General features: G+C 36.7%; 2 protein-coding genes across 2 annotated transcripts; one reads left to right on the top strand and one right to left on the bottom strand.

The window, feature by feature from the left end:
• Positions 1–4,169: 4,169 nt before the first annotated feature.
• pes (pescadillo) lies at positions 4,170–16,255 on the bottom strand. Its single transcript, XM_037680442.1, has 15 exons — positions 16,114–16,255; positions 15,825–15,904; positions 13,942–14,095; positions 13,523–13,632; positions 12,400–12,571; positions 12,193–12,282; positions 11,360–11,476; positions 11,170–11,247; positions 9,344–9,433; positions 7,561–7,691; positions 6,358–6,483; positions 5,757–5,941; positions 4,956–5,101; positions 4,715–4,882; positions 4,170–4,445 (listed from the first exon to the last, which is right to left on the bottom strand). Exons 1-15 carry the CDS (start codon positions 16,135–16,137, stop codon positions 4,374–4,376), a joined length of 1,743 nt encoding a protein of 580 aa, XP_037536370.1. The 5' UTR covers positions 16,138–16,255; the 3' UTR covers positions 4,170–4,373.
• Positions 16,256–18,471: 2,216 nt separating this feature from the next.
• Positions 18,472–23,662, top strand: p2rx2 (purinergic receptor P2X, ligand-gated ion channel, 2). Its single transcript, XM_037680441.1, has 12 exons — positions 18,472–18,724; positions 19,098–19,233; positions 19,331–19,402; positions 19,479–19,554; positions 19,639–19,735; positions 20,196–20,276; positions 20,361–20,514; positions 22,619–22,749; positions 22,824–22,914; positions 22,992–23,057; positions 23,157–23,234; positions 23,523–23,662. The coding sequence occupies exons 1-12, from the start codon at positions 18,555–18,557 to the stop codon at positions 23,619–23,621; spliced, it is 1,251 nt and encodes a 416-aa protein (XP_037536369.1). The 5' UTR covers positions 18,472–18,554; the 3' UTR covers positions 23,622–23,662.
• The last annotated feature ends 485 nt before the right edge of the window (positions 23,663–24,147 follow it).

Here is a 24,147-nt window from a genome sequence, read left to right as displayed (position 1 = left end):
TGCACAACAGTGGAAAATAATAGTGTCCTCTCCTGCAGACTGTGGTAAGACGAGCTACCTGCTCTCTCAACTAGAAGTAACCTGAAATTTGCAGCTCAATGTGACCCCGTGTTACTCAAAGCAGAGCTGATGCAGGAATTACACTGTCCATTGGTTGGGGAGGCATTTCACTCTGTTTTCCCAAAAGAAATAACTGATTTAATCAATATAAAACCGGTGACCAAATATATTTTTTATTTAGGAGTTGTGTCAAATGTTTCAACCAGAACTGATAAGTAATTTAAAATTTGTATTAAAACAAAATGGGGAAAAAAGGCGAAAATGTCTCCACTGCATCAGTAATTGCATAATTACATTTTCGGCAGACAACATCTTAAGCGTCCTCCTGTGCAGTAAATTGCATCAAGTGGTATTCAGGTAGAGCAAACCTGGAAAGTTGGCTCATCCAAAGTGTAACAGAATAAATGTCAACAGATTTTGACCCAATAAAGAACACAGATCTAAAAAAAATAAAATAAAAATTAAAATAAAAAGTTTAAAACAGCTGTTTTATTTATAACTAAGTTGTGTACTTTGTAAAATCTCTTTAAGATCCACTTTTGCACTAACTATGATAGTTTTGAAGTGCTGCAGTATCACTTATTCTAAATGAAAAGCAGAGCAAACAAGCAGCACATGTAACTGAATATAAAAGTACCATAAAACTGCAATTCAGCAGTTTTTGACTACATACTGTTTCACATCAAAGTAACAAAAAGTTACATCGAAGTACTCAGCATGCTATCTGTGTGAACAAGCAGGCTGAAACGCTGCAGCATGTCAGACATCACAACTGAAACACCAGAATGTTTTGAGACTCGAGTCAGAGATGGAGACGTGGTGGCTGCACTAAGTTATCTGTCGTGTGTTGCTGTGAGCATGAGTCAAACCAAATAACACACAACTCATAATTACACATCACTGTTAGTGGCTCTGGCTGATCATGTGCACACGTCAACCACATCATCACTACACTTGTGTTGGAGCTAAATAATTGTGTGTTCTTTTACAGTGATCCTTTTGTCTTCGTCTAGTCTGAAAATTATTTTGAAGTGGTATGATTTTTTTAAGTTGGTGACTACTTTCAGACATTTCTGTTATAAGTTCAATTTAATTTAGGATCATTAACTGTGTATTTTTTTGTTTGAAGACTTGAAATGTGCTTTTTTTTTTAGGAGTGAAGCCACAATTTATTTGTCCATGGTCAACTTTACAACCCCCTGTCCCAACACCAGAGGCAAAATAATGTTTTTACCTGTCTGTGTGCATCTCTTTGTATCGTTAGTGATACATCTCATGAACCACTGAACAGATTTGATCACATCTACAACTGATCAGCATTTGGAGTAAACATGATTCAAAATGGCCGCTACATCAAAATAGTATCAGGGCACACAAATATTTATAACTCAGTCAGTTTTATAGATTTGAGGTTAACATCTGATGTGGTAGCTGAGCATTACCCCTAACACATACTTTGGACATAACATCCAAAATATTTGCTTCACACCTCGATATTGATTGTTGGAGTCAACCCTTTTTGTCTGTTAGGAAAATATCTCACTGGATTTCAATAAAACGAGAACGTAATCATTGGGTTGATAGCTACAACTGATCAACTTGTGGAGTCAGTCCAATTACCGGTACATGCAGCTGATCAACTTTAGCCTAAAAGCTGTACCTTAGTGAATTTTACAACTACTGAGATAAACCTGATGCATGCTCAATAACCCAGGTAGAAAAATCTAAAAAAGTAAAATCTGGTCCTCTGGACATTCAAAAAAACAAAACAAAACAAAAAAAAAAATTGTAGAAACGTTTCGTCTTTCATCCGAAAGACTTCTTCAGTCTGAGGTGCTGTATTCAGCTCAGTCTTATAAATAGCACCTTCTCGACGTTGGTGTGGTAGTAGCTGAGAGTCATTCTTAACGCTTACTCCGAGTGCTAGCAGATCGTGGGTGATATTACATGAGATTGCCCATGTTTTCAATTTGAAAAAAATGGCTTTAACTTTTGTCATTTCTCAAGATCAAATTATCATCGTCTAAAATTCTGGCATGAAACGGAGCGGACTGTGCATCCCTTTGAGGAACAATAGACTTTTAACTTCAGATAGCTTTGGCTTAATTTTAAATAAAACAACCTTTCAAAGCGCACATTTCAGTTTCTCCATCGACCCAGTGGAGTTACCACCCGAGTTATGGCCAAAAGCTGCTCTATACATTTCTGAGTTATCCTTCGTGTTTAGTCAATTTTATCTTATCTACTAGTTTTGTTCAAACACAACCAATTTCTTTGCTTTGTCTGGACTTTATGAAAGGATTTCTGCAGTCTGACAGTTGAGGACCAAGCTTGGTAAATTGGGGTTTGTCTGCAAATGTAGTGGGGGAACATTTTATCTCATGAACATGTTCACAATTTTAAGGCATTTTTTTAAATAATACATTTTTATAGGAGCCTTGTAGCTTAAATGTTGGTCTAAATGTAATATCTTTATCCACCATTTGTAATAACATTGCATAACTTCAAATGACTGAGCTTCTGCATGCCTGCACCTATAACTTAAAAAAAGATTTCCCCTTATTTTCATGGAAAAATATATTTTTAAGAAACCATTGATTATTCCTTGTTTGTTTTATAAAAATAAAATCATTTTATAAGTCCTTATCATAATTTTTCCAGCATACAATAAGTTATAGCCTTAGAGAAAAACAAAGTATGAAAACTAAAGATTCTCACCTTCATGCATTCATCCAGAGAGAAACTACTAGATGCGTCTTCTGCCCTTCTGCATCAGGTTGCCCATGTAGCTTCAGCCCATCAAAGCCAGTTAATCTCCTGTGAGATCGTGACATGCTGTTGGAGCCGGCAGTCAGTGCTCCTCTTATCACATGTCCAATGATGCCGATCTCATTCATCTGCACGTTGTTCCTCTTCTTCCTTTTCCTCCTGACTGTGCGTGCACACCTGATGCCTCCTCCCCTCAACTTTCAATTCCAAAACTGATCTCGCTGAATAAAGCACTGCAGGGAGGTTCATGTAGCCACCTGTGACGTCAGGCCCTCTGTCAGGGGACATGCACTGCGTGCTGAGTGTAAGAAAGAAGACCGGGAGAGCAGAAAAGAGAAGAGGCTGTATAGTCTCTATTCTGTGTCTACATAGAAGGCCTATTGAGGGCGGACGCTGAAGTTTGAGCTGCATGCTGATGGGAGGGGGGAGGGTATGAAAAAGAACAAATGCAGAAATGCACAGCACAAAAGCTCTAATTGTTCCAGCTGATGAAGACTGCTCTGTCTTTTGACTGAAATGCTCTTTAAGCAAGCTGGACCTATAGATGTGGCAGGATGAATGTACACAGAATGGCTTTAAAAATCTGAACAGATTAAGTCACGTTAGCTAAACAAATAACCCTGGTCTGTAATGTTGTATATTTATTTAAACAAAAGTTCTTGTTTTTGCTCTGAACAAATCAGGACTTGTTCTTTTTTGTAATTAGGTTTAGAATTTTTCTCTTAAGCAACGCAGCAGAAAATTTAAGTGGTGATGAAATCCACATTCCTCTGGAGTCCATTAGGCTCTGTGCTGCAGGATGTAGCAACGTGTGGCCCAAATGACGCCCCACCCAGGCTAATCCACATGAACTTCATCTCCCTCCCTTCACACTGACACCCAGATTCCTAGAAGGCTCACTTGATCTAAGCTGCATACAACACTGCTGCTTTTGTCCGGATGGGTGCGTCTTCGCCTTTGGGCTCCCGAAGTGCCAGGCCGAGACCCGATCTGGGTGGAAATGTGCGGAATGCAGATCCGGGTGTAAACAGAGGGGTGGGAGGGGGCACTGAATGCCAAACTGAGTAGGGAGAATGACCGAGCTGGCCTTTAGCCCACAAGATCAGCAGCACCATCAGAGGCCAGAGGTCAAGCTCTGTTCGTCACCAACACCTACAGTTTACATCCTTACTATTAACCTCAACCAAGGTTGGAAGTGAAGCCCATGAAGAGTCTTGATAACTTGTCTGACTCATAATTCTTCCTGAATGAGCTGCTAGCACAAAAAGTAGCAAAAACTTTCTTGAAAGTGCAAATTTATATAAAACATAATGCAAAACAATTTAAAGCACGTAATAAAATGAAGTGAAAGATGTTTAATAATGTAGAACAGGGGATTTAACAGTAATAATTACACAGCTAGCACATAAAACATCTTGTGTTTCTGTATGACATTCATGTGGAGCTCAAAGCTCTCCGATGCAGAGACATTTTCTCTCACATCAGCCTGAAACACATCAAATTTTATACATAAAGTCCATTTGAGGGGAACGTCATGAGAAAAGTTATTTTCTGGCCTTCTTCTTTGCTTTCTCAGCATCATCATGAGCTTTCCTTTTGGAAGCGAGCTTGTTAGCCTGTAAGGAGATTGATCGCAGTTAATGAAGAGTCAACACCAGCCACACAAACACTTTTAAGGTCAGGGAAGTCAACCGTCATCTTTAGGCATCTGTGTTTCATTAACATCAGCTAAATAGTACTATGACATTCTTAGATAAAGGTTTATTGACAGTAAAGTACACAAAGACTTAAAAAAAAAAAAAAAGGAAGAATGAGTCATTTTCACACAGCTAAATCTTATCTATATGAAAATTCACATCGACACAAAAAGTAAATAAAAACGCACCTCTCTGACTTTTCTTTTCTTTCCAAACATGATCTTGTCATACAGGTACTTTTCCCTTTTCTTCATCATCATGATGGCAAGACGTTTCTCTTCTGCCTTCTCCTCCTCCTTCAACCGTGATGGATTTTCTGCCTTCACTTTTCCAGGCGTCACCTTAACTTGCAAAGACTGGAAAGAGGAGCTGTGTCACAGACGCTAACAGCAAAGACAGACACCAAAACAAAGGCCAGAAATCTCTTACCTTGCCCTGGGACCTTTGTTCTTCCATCTTTTTGAGGTTCTTCTCTTCTGCTTCTTCTTCTTCGTCCTCCTCCTCTTCGTCCTCCTCCTCTTCATCACCATCGTCCTCCTCGTCGTCCTCCTCCTCATCATCATCTTGTCCCAGTTCTTGTTTTAACAAGGAGGAAAACAATTATAGAAAATATTGCAAAACACAAAATAATAAATATTTTAATCATATTAGGCATTTTTAAAATTGGGTGGAACAGAAATATTCCAACATTTAAAAATAAGTGCATTTAACACAAAAATCTAATTGTTTAATTGATTTTGGCCGTTTAGAACAGTTCATTTACACAAAGAAGAAAAAGACCCTGAACCTAAAAGCCCAAAGGTTTTGAATTGTACTTCACAATTTCAGCTTGGGATCGTTTGCATTTCATCTGAGGGTTAAGGGTTCTGGGTACATTAGACATATTAAATCTGCATGTTGGAGTTTTGAACAGCCTTGACGTCAAACTTCAGTCTACAAAGCAACACCAGGATGTAAATTTAAAGTGTTAAAGTAAAATGTGTTGCTGTTAATTTCGTCAGACCCTGGTTTCCACTGTGAAAATGGGTGTGAGGAAAATAGTCCCCTGAAGAGACTCCAGTTCCTGGAAAATGTTTCTACAGTGGAAATGCTGCTACAATTACCAAAATAATCATCCCAGGTGTCATCTAGGAGCTAGAACTAAACATAATTCAATTATTGCCACTTTTAAAACTACAAAGCACAGTACTTTGTAATTCATTCTAAGAAAACAGAATGCCCAAGCCGCACCAGGTTTTTCTCCTCGCTGTAGGGCCATTATCTTCAGCTTCTCTGGGGGCACATAGTCTCCTTCCTTCTCCTCCACAAATGGAGACAGGTGAGGCGGCAGAGTCACTCCAAGGAAATAGTCCTCCACGGGCAAGAGTATTTTGGCATTGACACAATCGTAAACCCACTGGGGCTGTATGTAGTACCTGGAACGACAATAAAAAGACTGAAATAACCAAGTATAAAATAATCAGGATATATTTCCATTGGTGAGGAATTTTCCAGTTTCTTTTATAAAACGTTAGTAAGATGTGAGTGTATGTCAACCATAAAACAAACATGGTCACTGTGAAGGAACAGGCAGACGATTACGAAAAGTCAAATTGTTAACAATGAAGAAATTCACCAGAAACACGTCAGACTTCCTGTATTCAGGATATTTGATAAGAAAATATGTAGTAGTGGTGCTTGAAACATGAACAAAATATCAGAAATGATGAAAACAACTGTTATTATTGTCTGTACTTTATATGTCGTCTGGAACAGGTCCCTCTTGTAAATGAGTCCTCGTGGTTCAATGAGCCTAGCCTGCATAAATAAAGACTGAATGAATTTTATTCACCTGTTTATGTACTGTTTGTCAACATTGGGTCTGTCAACAATCTGATGTGTGATAGTCTCATCTGTCACGTCATATGTGCTCCCAATGCAAACAGACTTGTCCCAGGACACCTGGCCACCAAAACATCTGGAAACAGAAGTCAGAATGGGGAAAAGCTTAATTACCGATCAGTAATGAATTTGTCATGAACTTAAAAAGCACGTTCTCAGCTGAGGACACCATCTGCACCACACAGCCGTTTATACAATCAGGAGATGAACTGCCACATAACACTCAGAAGGTTTGTAGAATTAACTTCTCCAAAAATCCTTTATTCTTCCTATTGAAAACTGATCAGGCAAACAAACATGCAGAATGGGGGGTGCTGCCGCAGATCAGGGTCCCCAACAGCTAGGACGCAGACCAGTGACCAGGCCACCGAGACAGAATTAAAAAAAATTGTTTCCATTGCCGTTAATCTGCACTTTATTTTGAAAATCAATCACTTCTGTTCAGACAATTTTAGTGCTCGCTCGACTCTGCTGCAGTTTTTTTTTCCATTTCATTTAACTGGTAAACTCTCAAATTAACTTTAGCAAATTGAGGCAAACGAATAAACTTACGAGGCTAAAGAGGTTTTTTTGAAAAACGGTAAAGGCCTGATGATGAGACAGCAGAAGTCTCCACAACTACCACCCAAAAACAGATACATTTAAAAGAAAATACCAAGAGTCATGCTTAAATTATGGGTTCAACACATCAGGCGAGTCACACGCACTGAGATAACTGCTACTGAATATACTACTTTAACCACCAAATAATATAAATGATATTACAAAATATAAATTTCCAAGTATATTGAAATTATAGAGTTAATAATTAAACGATGCACTGTATTGTGTTTTGGTATGCACGTGACCCCCTGTCAAACTTCCACCCCTGCTACCAGTCCATGAAAAAATTATGTTGCATAGAACCGGTCCGTGGTGTGAAAAAGGCTGGAAACCGCTGCTGCAGATAATACCTAAAAGTAAACGGGAAGTAAACTGCTTGTTTACGTGACAGCAGCAGTTCAGTTACATTGTGTGGAAGATAAGTACCTTATCAGATTTTCATTGCAAAATATCTAGGAAAACTGCCAGAGGGTAAACTCAGGCAGAGCGCCAGCAGATGTAATACGGGACATTTTAATAGACAAATGAGCTCAAATGTTCTCATCCTCACCTGATGGTAAAAGCCAGCGACTCTCTGGGCACTTCTCTGTTGAGGAAGAACTTTAGACCCTCAAATAACTTCATCTGGGTTTCCAGTTGTTTCTGTTCCTTCTCTCTAGCTTCCATCTTCTCTATGTCTTCCTGAAAAGAAAGAAAATGTACCATCGTGTTTATCATCTGTACTCAGATAAACAGAAATCTTATAACTTTCACATACAATGTAATAAAGTGCTTATGACATTTCTACAGTATGCTTGTTTGATTTATTCCAAAAAAACAGACAGGTTTCTGAATTCCTTTTAAATAAGGTATTACTTTTTAAGCTATACACACTGCATAACCACAAATATTTAGTATGACATTTAAATTAACAATAAAATATTACCGCCAATATTTTCTGACGGTTAGGATCTGTATACATTACTCCAAATAAGTACATTTTATTATCTGTAAATATGTTTCTCCCTCCACACCAGTCATAAAAACACTGACATACTGTTGCCATGCCACTAGGGGCCGAGAACATCCACATTACGATACATCAAAATACAGAGACAATACGTTTAGTTTGGCTAAAGTTGTAGCACTCTACACTAAAAGTTCTCCCAAAACTGTTTTTTTTTTTTTTTTACCCACCACACTTGAGATACACCCAAGTGGAGCAGAAGGCAGAGTATGAGTCTTGCTCAAGGGCACCAAAAAATATAGGCATGGTGGGAAACTGAGCCCGTTACTTTCTGGTCCCAAGTCAGCTGCCCTACCACTGCACCACAGGAGTGAGACAGATGTTGAAAAATAAAACAATAATAATTACAAAAATGTTTCTATTGTTAGGGTTTCTATGGCACAAAGTGGTGCTGGGTGTGTATCTGGTAGGCTGCTACATAACTGTTTCTGAAAAGCTCTGTGCCTCATGTCCACACAGACAAACCATAACTAGAATTTTCCAAAATCTCCACTTTGGAAAACATTTTTCTCACCAAAATCTCATTTGTGTGCTGCAGAGGTGCAAGCACATCTGTTATAACATCCAGATCAGTGTAGATGTGAGCTGAAACATCAAAACAGCAATATCCTATGTTTTGTTAATCAATGCTTACTTTGCATTTGAATCAGGATGTCTGACACAGGATGTAAAAGTAATTATTTCTGTTTGGGCTTGTATTCGTTTTAATAAATAAAAAAAAGTTCAATACAAAAAATATATTTATTTTAATGTCCAATATTTATTTGAATGTTCCAAACTGACACCCCAAACCCAAGACTTCTAAATCATGTAAAAACAACTTTAAATCATGAAATAAACCATTATAATATATTTATTTTGTTTTCAAGGATAACAAATGTTATAAACTAATTAAGTTCCTTTGACTCAGTGTTACCTGTAACTGTTTAACTTTTAGCTGCGTCCACTGTCCTATAATGTTCAATGAGCAACAAAGTAGTCTTTGTGAGAACCCAAAACCTGGGTTGTTGAATTGCACGATGTCAGAGTTCCTATGAAGGTTTTGCAGATTCAAGGAAAGTCCCTGTGGGGAAAAGTAGCCCTTTTCTTCATAACCTCAAACCAGTAGGGTGAAACAAGCATCTCAGATGAGAACACCTAGCAACCGAACATAAAACTGCAAATCCCCAGTCACAGATAGTATCTCCAAAAGGTTTCAAGTCTCTCAAAGTGATCTTTTACTACTTCTCTCAGACCAATTATTCATCAACGGTTGTTTTAATATTTTCAGGGACAAGTATTTACTTTCAACATCATCAAAACAGAATGACTGTGTTACTTTTCTCACCCCTTCCGTAGGAAACTGATCGAGCTTAGCTTCCTCTTCCTCGTCTGTAGAAACCACACGTGCCAGACTGGAGCTCAGAGCTGATAGTTTCTGCATGAACATGAAAAAAAATTTAAAAAATGCTTTATTTAAATGTCATTACTGTAAATTAGTATTTTAACTTTCAGGAACAATGAAAACAAAAACTGTGCCCAGATATTTGCACTGAAGACTTTGAAGCTATAAAATAGGTATTATTTAAATTTTGCCAGTAAAAGCTGATTCTAAAATAGCACAAACTTTAAGACATAAAAGTAAACAATGTGAGAAATGAGTGTTTTGTAAATAATAAAACAATACACTTCACAAGCGTCAATGTGACAAAGATTTTAGTTTTACTGAGCACACACGATCAGTAACAAAGAAATGTGTTTTATCAAGTCACTGATCAAATTAGCATTCCTTTAAAGAATGCAGCGCACACTTCCTTCCATGTTAAAGTTTTAAACAAAGATCTTGTTATCTTTGAATGCTCAGAGTATGCGTTCGGGATAACTCTCAGCTAATACCACATCAAACTAGATCTCAATGTTGGTAAAACAGACTGTAGCTATTTTAAATGTGCTAAGGGTAATAAGTTGTGGTAGCCATCTTGAATTACCGGTACTCAGTTGATTTTTAGATTTAAAAAACTATTAGATTGTAAATGTACATGCAAGAATAGCTTTCTAAAAGCCTCGACTGTCTGATGGTTCATTAAACTTTGCCAACAGACAAACACAGACAGACAATTTATCACCTAACTTTTATGACAGTGGGAATTAAATAATCTTAATTTTCTCTTAGGCTTTGTACTTTTTTTTTTTTTTTGGTTGTTAAAATTCAGTATTAGCTTTCGGAAGTGAAATTTTGTCATAAATTACAATTAACTTCTGGCAAACAGCCTGTTTAGCTAAGTACAATGGGCAAATGATCATTTTCAAACAAATGTAAAAGTTTTAATTTATATTTCAATAAATTTAAAATTATTCCAAATAATTCACTGAGCTGAATGAATGTAAAACAAAACCTGAACATTTTCTAGCTGATGGGCCATAAAAACTTTATCAACAGTGAGAATAAACAGGAAATTAGTAAACTGTACAAACTTACATACTGTACTTTTAAACAAACTGTTTGAGGTAATAATGTTTTATTACTGAGAGCATAATAAACATTTTCCATCCGCACAGTAGTAACAAATGCAAACAAGGGAAATGGGTGAGTAAGATGTAAAAAGTACCCATGTGTGCTGAGTTCATATCTGTCTATTATGCGTTGTTAGCTCTGCTGATTTTTTTTTTTTTTGGGGGGGGGGGGGGGGTCTGTTATATCACTGATGGGATATTCAGCAAGATGACCAAACTGTTGAAAATTTTAAATTGGTTGTCATTAAGTTAAAAATATATTTAAAAAATATATAATTAGAAACTACACATGTGATAACTTGATTTGAAATGCTGATTTTTGATTCTAAACACTATAAAGCACACTTGGAGCCAGAGCTCTGACATGAAGATCTTACACAAACACCACTTTATTTACTTTGATTTAATTGAATACTGCACAAACTACTGCACCTGCCTGTACGGTAAAGTACACACAGGAGCAATACATAATATCAATCTCAGTTAACTCTTCAAAGTGTCTTTGCAGTGCGTCAAAATGTTTTCTTAAAATTCCCAAAAATTTGTGGCACAGCAACAAACAGTCCTCAATACACGTTACACACTAATGCAGATGTTAACATCAGTTTTGTGTAAAACCCTGAACATTTCTTTCAGACTGTTCAAAGATGATCAAGTTACCTCCAAGTAGCTCTCTGAACTCATGGCATAATCATCTTCATCCTCCTCTTTGAGCTCAATGTCTGCTGTACTATCCAGCTGGAAGAAGAAAAACAACAATATTTACAGTATAAATACTGGAAGGAAACTATATATTTACAGAAATGTCTAATGTAAGCACAGAAAAATAAAACTTAAGTTCTTCAGATACCTTTGGAGGATAGACCAAGTTGAGAGAATGGTAAAGTTTGAAGTTGACAAACCCAAAGAGGGTTGTGTACAACTCTGTGAAAGTTGCCATGACTCTGTAGTCAACATCAGTCGGGTGCTGAAAAATAAAACTTTAGTTATAAAATGTTTAAGAAGTAAAATTGGAAACATTAAAATGGCTTTATAAAATTTCCTTCAAACAGAAAATCTATATTTTATCCAGACAGCCTTATTATTTAAGCAGGTGGTAAAGAAGCACCTTTAGTTGGTAATAAGTGTAGCGTCTAGAAGTTTTACCTGTGCATGTGTGGGTGCACAGATAATGATTACCTCAAAGTTCAAAAACATGCATGTTAGGTTAACTTGAAATTCTCAACCTATCTCGAGTTTTAGTGTGTGTATAACTGTTTGTGATGCATCTGTGACGGACAGGCAGACCATCCAGGGTGTACCCCACTTATCACCCATTGTCTGCTCAGGTGGGCTTTTTATTGATAAGGTTTGTAAATGCAATATCAAAAATACCAACAAAAAAAACCCCAAAGTTTTTAAGAAGTAATTAGGTGAACAAAGAGACCTAATATTGATTTTTCTTAAAGGTCAAGGTGATTAGAAAATAGCTTAATTTAAATATTATTTAGTAAATAAACACAATTAGAGCATGAAACAGCTTAGGGCAACTGCAGTACTGCTTGTAGTTTATTATGAGAGCAGAACTGTTAATTAATGTTGATTTAGATTGTTAAATGACTGCACCAACATTCAGTGTAATCCCACAATATACCTGCATTACAGCATAATCCCCACTGACTGCCACCATCAATCTACACTTACATCATGGGAGAACTGATATGGCACCAGCCATGTAATGAGCTGTCCCATCACCTCTGCTTGATAATAAATTCCCTTGATCGAGAGGAAAACCTGTCAGAAACAGGCAAAGTGTTTAGCATATTATAAAATGATGACCAATAAACACAAAGTTATACTTTATCCTTCTGACAAACACTTTTTTCATCTGCTGAGCAGTATGAAACTCACTTTTCGAAGAGCACGAGATGCAATCACATAGTTCATCCACTCTACAGTAAGACGTCTGCACAGCTGAATTGTTTGCACATGACATTTTCCTGTTCTGGCGAATGTGGAGAAGAGGAAGCACATGCAGAGAGCATCATCAATGTCTCGAAGGGCATCAATGAAGGTGGGGTACCTGCCACAAAAAGGAAACGTTAAAAGCCAGAAAAACATTTTCATACAATGTCCATCCAAATAGGAACTCTTTTTTCATTTTTATTAAAAACCACTTGCATAATCCAGTAACTGACAACACTATGAATATCTAGAGCAATTTTTCTGGCCTATACAATAAACAATAACCTAAAAAATACAGTGCCAGGTAAAAAAAAAAAAAAAAAAACTTTCATAAGTTTCCATTTCAGCTTCTACAAATCTTTTTTCATTTTATAGAAGCTTTTAAAGCATGACAGGGCAAAATAAAAGCCATCTCACTGGGGTCAAGACATATGCCAACCCTAAAATGATTGAAATGTCAAGCAGTGCTTCAGACAGTGGATGTTCTTGAAGTAGGAAATCAAGTTAAAGAAATGGGTATTCATACAACATTTCAAACTAATGGTAAAGAAGTTCAGGTTGTATCCCAGAAAAATGTTACAACTCTGCCATCTGTTGAACAAAACCTGGTATCTGCATTGTACTTTTGCTAAAATGTACAACGAATAAAAGTATTACAACAATTTGTCGTTTGATATAATTAAAACCCTTCGGGTGTACTGTAGTCTATCAGCCACATAGCTGGTTTACTGCTTTCAAGACACATCCGTGTTTAAAATAGGTAATCACAAAAACAATCCGTATGGTCAGAGGCAGCACAACCACTTTCTACTGTTGCACTTGATGCTCATGCTGTGTGGCAGTGTTTTGATCTTGAACCAGTTCAGTACGATATAAAATATATTTTTAATGCCCTACTTCTAAAAATGACCGATATGATATTGTTCTAGTTAAAAGCATTTTCTAGTGTTGGTAGTTGTCCATTAGCTCATATCAATCCGATCAGACTTCAATTGACTGGGCACAAAGTGTAAACATTCTACATGCTCAGCTCTACTTTCACGCCAAGTGAAAAGTAAAATAGCCTCACCTTTCTTTGACAATGTGGTCCAATTTATATGTTGGCTTGTTGCTTTTAAGTCTTTCCACAGCAGACCACTCTGTTTTTCCATATGCTTTCCTTAGTTTACGTACAAATATCTGTGGGAAGACGCATTTTTGGAAGAAAAAAATAAGTTTGAAAAATTGTACTGAACAAAATCTAAATAAAGACGTTGTATGTGTATGTGAATATGTTGCACAGTGCCCCAAGACAACTTCTGTTGGGACTTGGCACAATATAAATACACTGAACTAAATAAACTGAATTGAAAATTGCAAACTTGTGAATTAAACTGTGTAAAAAAAAATAAATAAATAAATTGAAGTGACAAAACATAACTATACCTGAGACAACAAGAATGAACGATAAGTAAATTTAGGCATGATAAAAAAATTGGTGTCGCATACCTTATACGCTCTGAACTTGTTGACGATTGGCTCATGTAGCAGAAAGCGAATGTCTTTGAGCAGGTAGAAGGTCCTTGGGGCTGTGGAGCCCTTGTTCACCTTCTTCTTATGTTTTGGTTCATGAGGATAAATACCTTTAAGGATGCACAGCCGCCTAAATATCAAAAAGTAATAAAGAAAGATTTATCTTCAATGTGGAAGCTTCCAGTCAAAATCTAGCCAGTTAGGGATGGAAATATAGAATATCAAACACAAATAATGTACAACATAGTCACATAGTTGAAAGCAGCAGCAGATAGTTTAACAAAATAAGTAATGAAGTCATACACAATAACAAATGTTAGTTGACAAATTAAATTTAAATAACCCTACACTGTAGTGAGAGATGAGGTCATAGAGCTTATGTTAGTCATCAGAAGTGGAGAGCACTTACACAAAAAATGTAAAAAGTTGGGTTCAGGAAGCAAGAGACATCATTTTTTTATAGAAGGACACACCAGTACAAAACCCAGGCACAAGATTCCCAGCATTTCATGAACACAATTATCTGAGTAAATCCTGATAGCCCAGGAAATATTTCAGTCACACGAAACAAAGTGACCCATCAAGACACCATAAATCAGTCACATTAAGTTCAAGTGCCTTTATTGTCATTCGCATCACATGTGGTACATGAGGTGGAATGAATTTGTGTAGTCAAGGTCCCAGTTACACCCAAAAATAGCAAAAATATAAAGTATAAAAAGAAGCAGTATATAAGGATTTAAGATATAGACTAAATCAACGCCAAACAATACGCTAAAAGATATAAGATATACGCCAAACACTAATAATGTAAAATAATACGGTATATTAAACAGCAGCCTGAACATGAGTCTGTAGTGAGTAAATGGGTATGAATGAACAGATCAGCATCAAGGATAATCAGCAGCACAGATACCAGTTACATACATACTTTAATCATTCCTAATAATTAATTATTTTGTATAACATCAGATAATAAGCCACCATAGTAAGGATACATGTTACATGTTACAATGATACATGTTGGCGTATTGTTTTTGCACTACCAGTCCTTAGCGTAATTTTAGTTTAACATTTTTCTTAGTTCATATTTTAGATGTGATTACTGTCTTTCTTTTATATCTTGTACTTTTGTTGGATGTAACTGGGAACCTGTGTACACAATTTTGTTCCACCACATGTATGACAATTAAAGAAACTTTGACTTTGATGTACTATATACACTGTGTAAGCTATTCTCCGGGTGAGCCTCATCTGCTTGCTTATCAATCTTCAAAATGTTTCCAAATAATTTACTACGGTAAATGAAAATACATGCATGTCTTACAAATCTATTTCAGATGACCAGTGTTGTGCATATGTTCAAACATACCTGATCTAGCCATCGTAACAACAAAAGAACTGTAACGTTATTTTAAACTGGATTTTTCCTAGTACACTTTTTAATGTAGAGACAATCTATAAATATTTTAGTTTTTTTTTTTTTTTTACAATATTAACAATTTAGTACCGGTAGTTATCAAATATTAATGTCCTAAGAAGGTGATCATAGATAGGGCTCAAATCTATATGCGACAACTACCTGCAACGAGCTACAATCAAACGAGCATAGAGCACCAGTTATACAACCAGTGTAACACAATGTGCTTTACACCAGATATGAAAATGTGAAAGAGAACTAACATAAATACAGAACAACAGAAAACCACAAAAACATCATTTAAACAGCAAATAAGTTGTATAAGTATTACAATGGTACCCATCATGTGGGGCATGATTGAGCTGAAACCAGAGAAGTTAAAAAAAAAGCTGTAGAAACATGTATTTTACAAATAGGGCAAAAAGAGAGAGAACGTTACCTGAAGTCAGGGAGGCTCAGCATTAACTTCTTGCGTGCTCTGTTTCTGGTTATGTAGTTGGTGGCAGAGCCCCTCTCAAACTTAAAAGCAAGACACACACCTTCATGTTAAACTCATACACCCATACTTTTCGTACTCAAGGTCACAAAAATACTTTAAACTCGTATCTGCATCCAGAGAGCGCGTGTTAAATAGCAAACGTTAGCATCTAGCTAACTGTCGGTTACTATTCAGACAGCGGTCATTGTTCAGTGTTTCAGTCCGACATAAACAGCTCGTCAACTTTTACCTTTTTCTTCGGAAGTCCCCCCATTTAAAACTGACTTATGACTCTCCGCACAATTTTAAGAAAGTGTCGAAAAACTGTTCCGCTACAAACTGAAAACAGCCACCAAAGCTGCACGTGTTGTTAGACATGCGCAAGAGAGATGGAGCAGAAATCAGGACCCCGGGACTGACTGTTTGTCCGCCTGTACACAATTCCCTTTCTCTCTCTTTTTTCTTTTTTTTTTTAGAGTTTTCTTAGTTTTTGTAATTATACAAATAAGAGAAAACAAAATGACAAACATAAAGGCTATTAATCATTGCATAAATAAATGATACATGTCAATACATATCATCAGGTCTTCATAAACTATTGAAACACTGATAGCATTGTTTTGTTAATTTGCTTATTACACTGTTCTCATTTGTTATAAAGTTGAAAAAAATTAAAAGAAAGGGAATTTGCTTTCTTCTTTGTGAATTTGCATCAGTGTGTGGGATATTTATCAAGAACTAAGCTCGGAATTTATGAAAATAGAATGCCCTTGTGTAACAGTATGTGTTAATAGAGTGTAAATGTTTAGTTTGTGTGGAAAAAAAATATTGCACCAGAAACAACCTGGGTCCTGCATGTATTTTGTTTTTCCTTTTGTTACAGAAATGTGCTAAGTAACATCCCACTAAACATTAGACGTCGAGTGGATGTGCAGATCAAATTTATATTGAGTCCGTCGGTCAAGACCAATTCTGGACGTCTCCAAGACGTGCAAACAAGGTCCACTCTGGACGTCTAACCATGACCTCACTTGTACGTCGTTATAAAGTCGAATGTTTGAACGTCGGACTTGGAGGTCGTATAGACATCCAAGACAGGTGCAGGTGTGCCTTAATGAATCATAATTTTTATAACCATAAAATTTACAATCATAATTTATAATCATAAAAGAGTAACTGTGCACAGTTACTCTTTTATGATTATAAATTATGATTGTAAATTTTATGGTTATAAAAATTATGATTCATTAAGGCACACCTGCACCTGTCTTGGATGTCTATACGACCTCCAAGTCCGACGTTCAAACATTCGACTTTATAACGACGTACAAGTGAGGTCATGGTTAGACGTCCAGAGTGGACCTTGTTTGCACGTCGTGGAGACGTCCAGAATTGGTCTAGACCGACGGACTCAATATAAACGTGATATGCACATCCATTCGACGTCTAATGTTTAGTGGGTAAAGGAAAAAATTTAAGGAGTGATTTATTTGTAAAACTTAGTCTAACTGTTTCTAGTGACATTTAATTGTAAACCTAGTATCTGTAGTGCGTGGTTTCCTGTTGCACAATAGATGGTCAAATATACCGTTTCTTTAACTTTGTTTACCGCACAGAGATGTGCAGCAGCAGAGCAGCAGACTTTAAACCCGAAGGTCGTGGGTTCGAACCCCAGTCATTCCAACATCCATCTGAGGGTGAATGTGTTAAACACTGCATGGGAACATACAATGAAGACAACACGAAGCACTTACTAATTATATTGTTATCTGAAGTGAATAAAATTAGTTAAATTTTGATGTAGAAAATACGTCTATATTGACCGTCTATTGGACGTCGGAAAAAGACGTTGTCTGTCGTAACAGTCTGCACCTGGGAGGGACCCAAATTAGACGTGCAAAAACGACTTAAAAAAGACGTCATTTAGACGTCTCCTTGCTCAGTGGGATCTACTTGTATTTTTAAGTAATTTTGAAGTTAAAAATGAAATTCTTGTAAGACCAAGCTATTCCAAATATTCTTACTATAGTCATTTGTTAATGTTTATGCAGCTACAAAGAACTGGCACCCAATACAGTTTTGGCAAAACAGCATTATAGAAATTATGAAATTATAAGAACAAATACGTTTCAAAGCATATGACATGTTTCTGTGAATAACAACCACTATGAGCTCATTTCTCAATTTTAGACTTGTGTAATATTCTCCTTACTATTTATGTTTAGTGCATTTTTTTTCAAAGTGATTGACAAAAACACAAAGTTTTTCCTTCACAGATGAACTAGAAAGTCAATTATCACTGCATTTTAAAATGTCTAAAAGGCAACATGCTTCATTATTTAGTTTTTTAATTAAATTATTTATTTATTGCACATATCTTATAGTTTGCAACAAAATGAAAAAGGCAAATCTAGAAACACTATAAAACATGTGATTCAGTTCTAAAATTAACAAAGGTCACCAACATTCTGCTCAAGATTGTAAACACTTAATTCAAAGCTTTTATGAGTCCATCATAGACGCCACAACATTCTTAGTCTGTGCCTGAGCCCCACCCTGTTTCCCACTCCTCTCACTCACTGATGGCAATGATGCTGGAGGAGAGAGCAGTATCAAATGGTCACAAAGAGGAACAATATAGAGCGCTGGAGGTAGAAGCATACTAGGAACAAAACAAGACAATTTCTGGAAATGAGTGAAGCATTTTATACTGTCATCATGGGGCTGCGTGACTTTCTGAGGGAGTACTTTGAGGGTTTCTGGGACTCGTATGAGACTCCTAAGATGATGGTGGTTAAGAACAGAACTCTTGGAGTCATTTACAGAGCTGTTCAGTTTCTTGTGATCACCTATTTCACCTGGTAAGTAACGAGCACGTTTGTCTGTTTGCATGACCAAATACAGAAAAAATACAAAGGTTTGCTTTTTGTTGCTACCAGATAGTACATTAGGTTAAAGCAACAATGAAGTAAAAATCATATTGGTTGAATTAGAACAAAAATTAACTTCAGTTTTATTTGTAATAATCAAATAGTGATAAAAAATTTTGAATGGATAATTTAGTTTGTGCAGATTTTATAATTTTTTCTCAAAATTTGACAGGTGTACAGTATTATTGTTGTTTTTTAACTCCAGCGCTACAGGGTAACCAGATCGCAGGCAACATGATGCCTCCAATAATGTCTCACATCATGGTAGAAAATATGATTTTGCTTCTGTCTGCTCTGTCATCAGGTATGTTTTCATAAGTCAGAAAGCATACCAGGAGAGTGAAACCCATCCAGAGAGCTCTGTTTACACTTGCATGAAAGGCACGGCTGTTCACGATGATGATATCCTGGACACTGTGGAGTACGCTCGACCCTCAGAGGTGAGCTGAGAACACAATCTGCAGGGCATCAACTCTCTGAAAACAATATGTACTATAGAGTTTATAGAAATGAGGATTGTTGACCTTTTCTGTGCAGGGTGTTGATGTGATCAGTACATTACTAAGGAGAGAATTCACTTACAATCAGAAACAAGGCACCTGTGCTGAGGTGAGAGATCAACTGAACGAACAGTATAGAAAAGTGCATCTTCCTTTAACGTTTATCTTCTTTTGCTTGTTTTCAGCATTTTGAAGTTGCCAATGCAAACTGTACAACAGACTCTGACTGTGTTCAAGGGGAGGCCGATTTAGAAGGAAATGGTGTGATAATGGCTTCTTACATCATCTTTCTTAGATTTTCTTGATTGTCACAATCTTTTTTCTAATTTGAACACCTCACTACAGGCAGGAGGACTGGCAGGTGTGTTCAGTACTACAACCACACCTTCAAAACGTGTGAGATCCAAACCTGGTGTCCGATTGAAGCTTTCGCCGTGGTACGGTGAGTCGGGAGGTTCATTATCTTTAACAGTTAGGGGTAAAAATGAAGTCAGGTTTCCATAGATCATCCAGTAATTTACCAAAGGCCTCGTAATGCATGATGAAAAGTCAACTTAAAAAGAAAATTTAAAATAAATAGATTTAATAAATTTAAAAAAAAAAAAAAACTGAAGCAGTTTAGTTAAAATTAAGTGATATACTTTGTAGTTCAGGATGACAGCATAAGTTTGCTGAGATTTTATTCTAACCACAATTTTGTTTAATAGCAAAAACAAGCCATTCATCTTGTAAACAGACATAAATTAATATCACTTGGTCTTGGAAACATTCAGGGAAGCAGGAAAAAACGTATCCAGTTGCAAGGAAGCAAAGCAATTGCCAGACAGGATTGATCTCAGCAGACCTGCTTCAAGTCCAGATGTGTCTTCCCTGGATAAAGTCTTATTTATTGCCTTTAACAGAGAACCACCATTAGTAGAGGCCATCAACTTCACGGTGTACATCAGGAACTCCATCCACTTCCCCAAATTTAAAGTGTTGAGGTAAAGCATGATCTAACAGAAGCCGGTGCTCGTGGTCATTTGCGTTACTGACATTGATGTTAACCATGTTTTATTCTTTTGCAGGGTGAATGCAAAATATTCTTCAAAAGGGTCTAAGAAGCATAAATACCTTAAAAAGTGTCACTATCACGGGGAGACAGATCCCTACTGCCCAAACTTCCGTCTGGGTTACATTGCAAATCAAGCACGGGAGAATTTCAGTGAGCTCTGCAGAACTGTGAGTATGAAGCCGTCACCGCAGAACGTCTCAGACTCTTCATGACTAAGACCAACTTCTAACATATATGCAGATTAGGAGAAATTTACAAATCATTTTATTTTAAATTGTAGCAGGCCAGGTATAATAAAATCTAGATCTACATGGATAAATAATTGTCATAAGGTGGTGTGGAGGAGGAGGAGGAGGACTCAGACAAGCTTTGGTCTGGAGGCAGTGCAGCAAATCAAGCTCCAGTTAACACTGACACAAAAAGACTTCTTAAACTGGTGATTCTTCTTAAACAGAGATAAGAACTGAGATAAGAAAATCAGGAGCAGAAACAGTGTTAAAGAAAAAGCAAGCGTTTGAGCAAATTGCATCTGGAAACCTGGAATTATATTATATTCATGGGGTAAAATGTTGTGTTCATCTTTTTCAAGATGAGATGAATTGTCGTTTGATAAGAAAGAACTGGTTTAGTTCAGTTTACAACATTTAGACGTTACAGGTAGACTTGTAAACTGTAATGAACATATGAAGGATGGGTTGACCGACTGATTAACTTCAACTGGTCCAGAGGTGATTTTAGTTTTTTGGAGGTAAAACACAGACACTTCCTGTTGTCACAATAAAATATTTGCAGGTTACTGTGTCCTCAAAAAGATTGTCCTGTTTTACTTTCACTGTTTTTGTGGCGAATACAACATACATAAAAAGCAAAGTACATATTACTCCTAGTCAATAAAAATCCTTTTTATTAGTTATTTATCCTCCTCCATGCAAAAAAAAAAAAAGTTTTGATTTAATTTGCAGATTTAGACTTTTACAGATTTTTATTTTATCAATCAAGGCAATTTTAAAAAGAGCAAAATGCATTATAAAATATCATAAAAACAGTATTGTGCTGTCATTTTTATATCTTAAAACACTCGGACTGAAGAATGAAATAATAAATGCCTTACTGCACAGACCCAGACCGGCACATACATTTAGGTCGTAACTGTGAAGAACCCATATCTGCCTCCCACTGTGGGCCCCTGAGCAAGGCCCTTAACCCTCCAGAATTAATATTCCTATTGGGGATTAACAAAGTCAACATTTTTATGATCAGAATCAGAATCAGAATTTATTAATCCCAGGGGGAAACTGACTTTACTCTCCATGCAAGGGTACAAACATGTAAACATACAAGAATTTCAAAGTGTATATCAACACTTGAGCGAAAATAGAAATATTAAAGAAGATTAAAAAGATGAAAAATAACAAATACAAATAAAAATTTAATATAAACAATATGTGCGTTCTATACATTCAAGTATGTGAAGAGTGCAGTTATGAATATGTGAATATATTGCTGACAAGCAGTGGTGTAGTCTACATTTTTGTAGTGCGTACTGTGCTTAGAAACCAAAGTACACTGGTTAGTACAATGTAATTGTTAATTTATTTTGATTTTTAAGCATATTGAACATTTTCAAAGTTCTCTGATGCTTATATTTGAATAAATGTACAACAAACTTTGTTCAACAGTTGGCTTTGTATTAAAAACATGTTATAAACTTTATAAAATAGTATCAAAGCAAAACATGTTCAAGTATTAAGTATTAATAAGTACAATAAGTCACTGGATAAGCAAATGTAATAGACAAGTGCTGCATACAGACAGATTGTTATGGAAGCGTTTAACTGCCATTTATCGTATCAATGACACGTTCCTAATGATATGTCAAGTATCACTGGGCACTTTAAAGTGGGGATACTGAAATTCTTACACTTTTCTAGTGGATGTACTCCATATGCCTGCGTATCACATAGACTACACCACTGCTGACGAGGTATAACTCAGTGTAACAGAGTCTCTGACGCTCAGAGGGAGGAGTCGTATAGTTGGATGGCCACAGGCAGAAATGACTTCCTGTGGCACTCTGTGGTTTTGACGGTCTCAGTCTTGCACTAAATGTGCTCCTGTGTTTATGGGACGTCACCCATCCTCCAACACAACATGGAGGATGGGTGACATTACATCATCCTCCTGTCTGACACCACCGTCACTGAGTCCAGCTCCACACACACAATGTCACTGGCCTATTATTTTTATTATTTTAATTCTATTTGCACTCAGGGAGGAGTGATTGGAGTTTTCATCAACTGGGATTGTAACCTGGATCTGGATCCTTCACATTGCAAACCAACATATTCATTCCGGCGTCTTGACCTCCGAAAGGATCTGGGTAACACTGGATACTACTACAGGTCAGCACCACACTCTTTACTTCATCAAAGGATGGATTGTATAATTAACCGTGTGTTTTCCAAATATTTCCCAGGTTTGCCAAATATTACAGTAACGACGGTGTAGAGTCTCGGACACTCATCAAAGCTTATGGCATCCGTCTAGATGTCATAGTTCATGGACAGGTAGTGCTTTTAAAAATACTGTTCATTGTTTATTTGCTATGTGGATTTATCACTTACTGCACGTCATTTCTGTGCAGGCTGGAAAATTTAGTACCGTTCCAACCATCATCAGCCTGGTGACCGCTATGACCTCTGTGGGGATTGTAAGTAATAACTACTTACACTTTTTATTACAGCTCTTTAAAAATCATCCTCTAACACAACTAACTGTTCATGTTTTAATTTCATTTCTTCCCCTCCAGTGCACGATTATCTGTGACTGGATCATGCTCACATTTATTGACAGGAATGAAGTGTACAGTGAGAGAAAGTTCGATGAAGTGAGTAAAGCCGAACAGATTAATAAAGTTTTCATGCTTTAAAAATAAAGGGCTACGAGATGAGTTTGCAATGAAAGCTTTATTTATTTATTTATTTACTATTCTCCTACATTAAGAAAGGCACCTGATGAACTTGAACGTTTTCTTTCAATATGCAGAAAATTAAATCTTTGTCTCCAAATGTTCTACTAGTTCCTACCTAGCAGAACCTCTCTGTACTTTATGACTTCTGTGTTGAGGCTTTTCATGTTGTTTAGAACATAATTATCAGTGAAATGTCTTTTTCAGGTGATTAAGGAGCCGACAGAAACCATACGAACTGAGCTCAGCTACATCAGCAGCTATGGCTCGAACCACTCAGACCTGTCAGATGGCGTCCCGCTCTGATGCTCCCAGCGCCCATCTGACTGACGGTGGCAGCATCAGCACCCCAGAGAGAGGGAGTCACATGACACCTTGATGTTGTTAGTGGGGACAAACTGAACGAGGACCACTTCTCCATGGAGAGAAAACCTGAAAGATAATCCTGAAGTTCTGAATGGAAGTGCATAAACAGCACATTGAATGCTCACATTATTTCAAGCTTTACTGGACTTCCATCTGCTACAGAACCTGCTTCTGTCTACCGTCAGGTTACAGTATACTCACATGTACAGAATGCTAGTTTTCTCCAGAATCTCCAGGAGAAATAAAACTGAGAAAGTTTTACAAGTCAATACAAGATATGCTCTTATACTGCAGCCAGTCCAATAATAAAAATCTTTTATTGTGTAAATGCTGATTCAGCAATAACACTATTGTTTTCCTGCTTCTGTACTTTTTGCCATAAAACTACTTCTGAATACTTATTGCTATTTTAACTATATATACTACGGTACTATACATATACACATATACACACACATATATATAT

The sequence above is a fragment of the Nematolebias whitei genome, chromosome 8 (genome assembly GCF_014905685.2).
Source record: "Nematolebias whitei isolate Nwh7 chromosome 8, NemWhi1, whole genome shotgun sequence".
Classification (NCBI taxonomy): Eukaryota; Metazoa; Chordata; class Actinopteri; order Cyprinodontiformes; family Rivulidae; genus Nematolebias; species Nematolebias whitei.
This window is presented reverse-complemented; position numbering and strand designations above follow the sequence as displayed.

Bases quoted from the DNA above. Each gene is read 5' to 3' on its own strand.
- pes (XM_037680442.1), bottom strand. From the start codon at position 16,137: ATGGGGGGACTTCCGAAGAAAAAG. The intron at 14,096-15,824 runs GTAACGTTCTCT...TTTGATATTTAG, and splicing joins CTGAGCCTCCCTGACTTCAG to GCGGCTGTGCATCCTTAAAG. The intron at 13,633-13,941 runs GTATGCGACACC...GTCTTCCCACAG, and splicing joins ACAAGTTCAGAGCGTATAAG to ATATTTGTACGTAAACTAAG.
- p2rx2 (XM_037680441.1), top strand. From the start codon at position 18,555: ATGAGTGAAGCATTTTATACTGTCATCATGGGGCTGCGTGACTTTCTG. The intron at 22,750-22,823 runs GTCAGCACCACA...AATATTTCCCAG, and splicing joins AACACTGGATACTACTACAG to GTTTGCCAAATATTACAGTA. The intron at 23,058-23,156 runs GTAAGTAATAAC...CTTCCCCTCCAG, and splicing joins CTATGACCTCTGTGGGGATT to TGCACGATTATCTGTGACTG.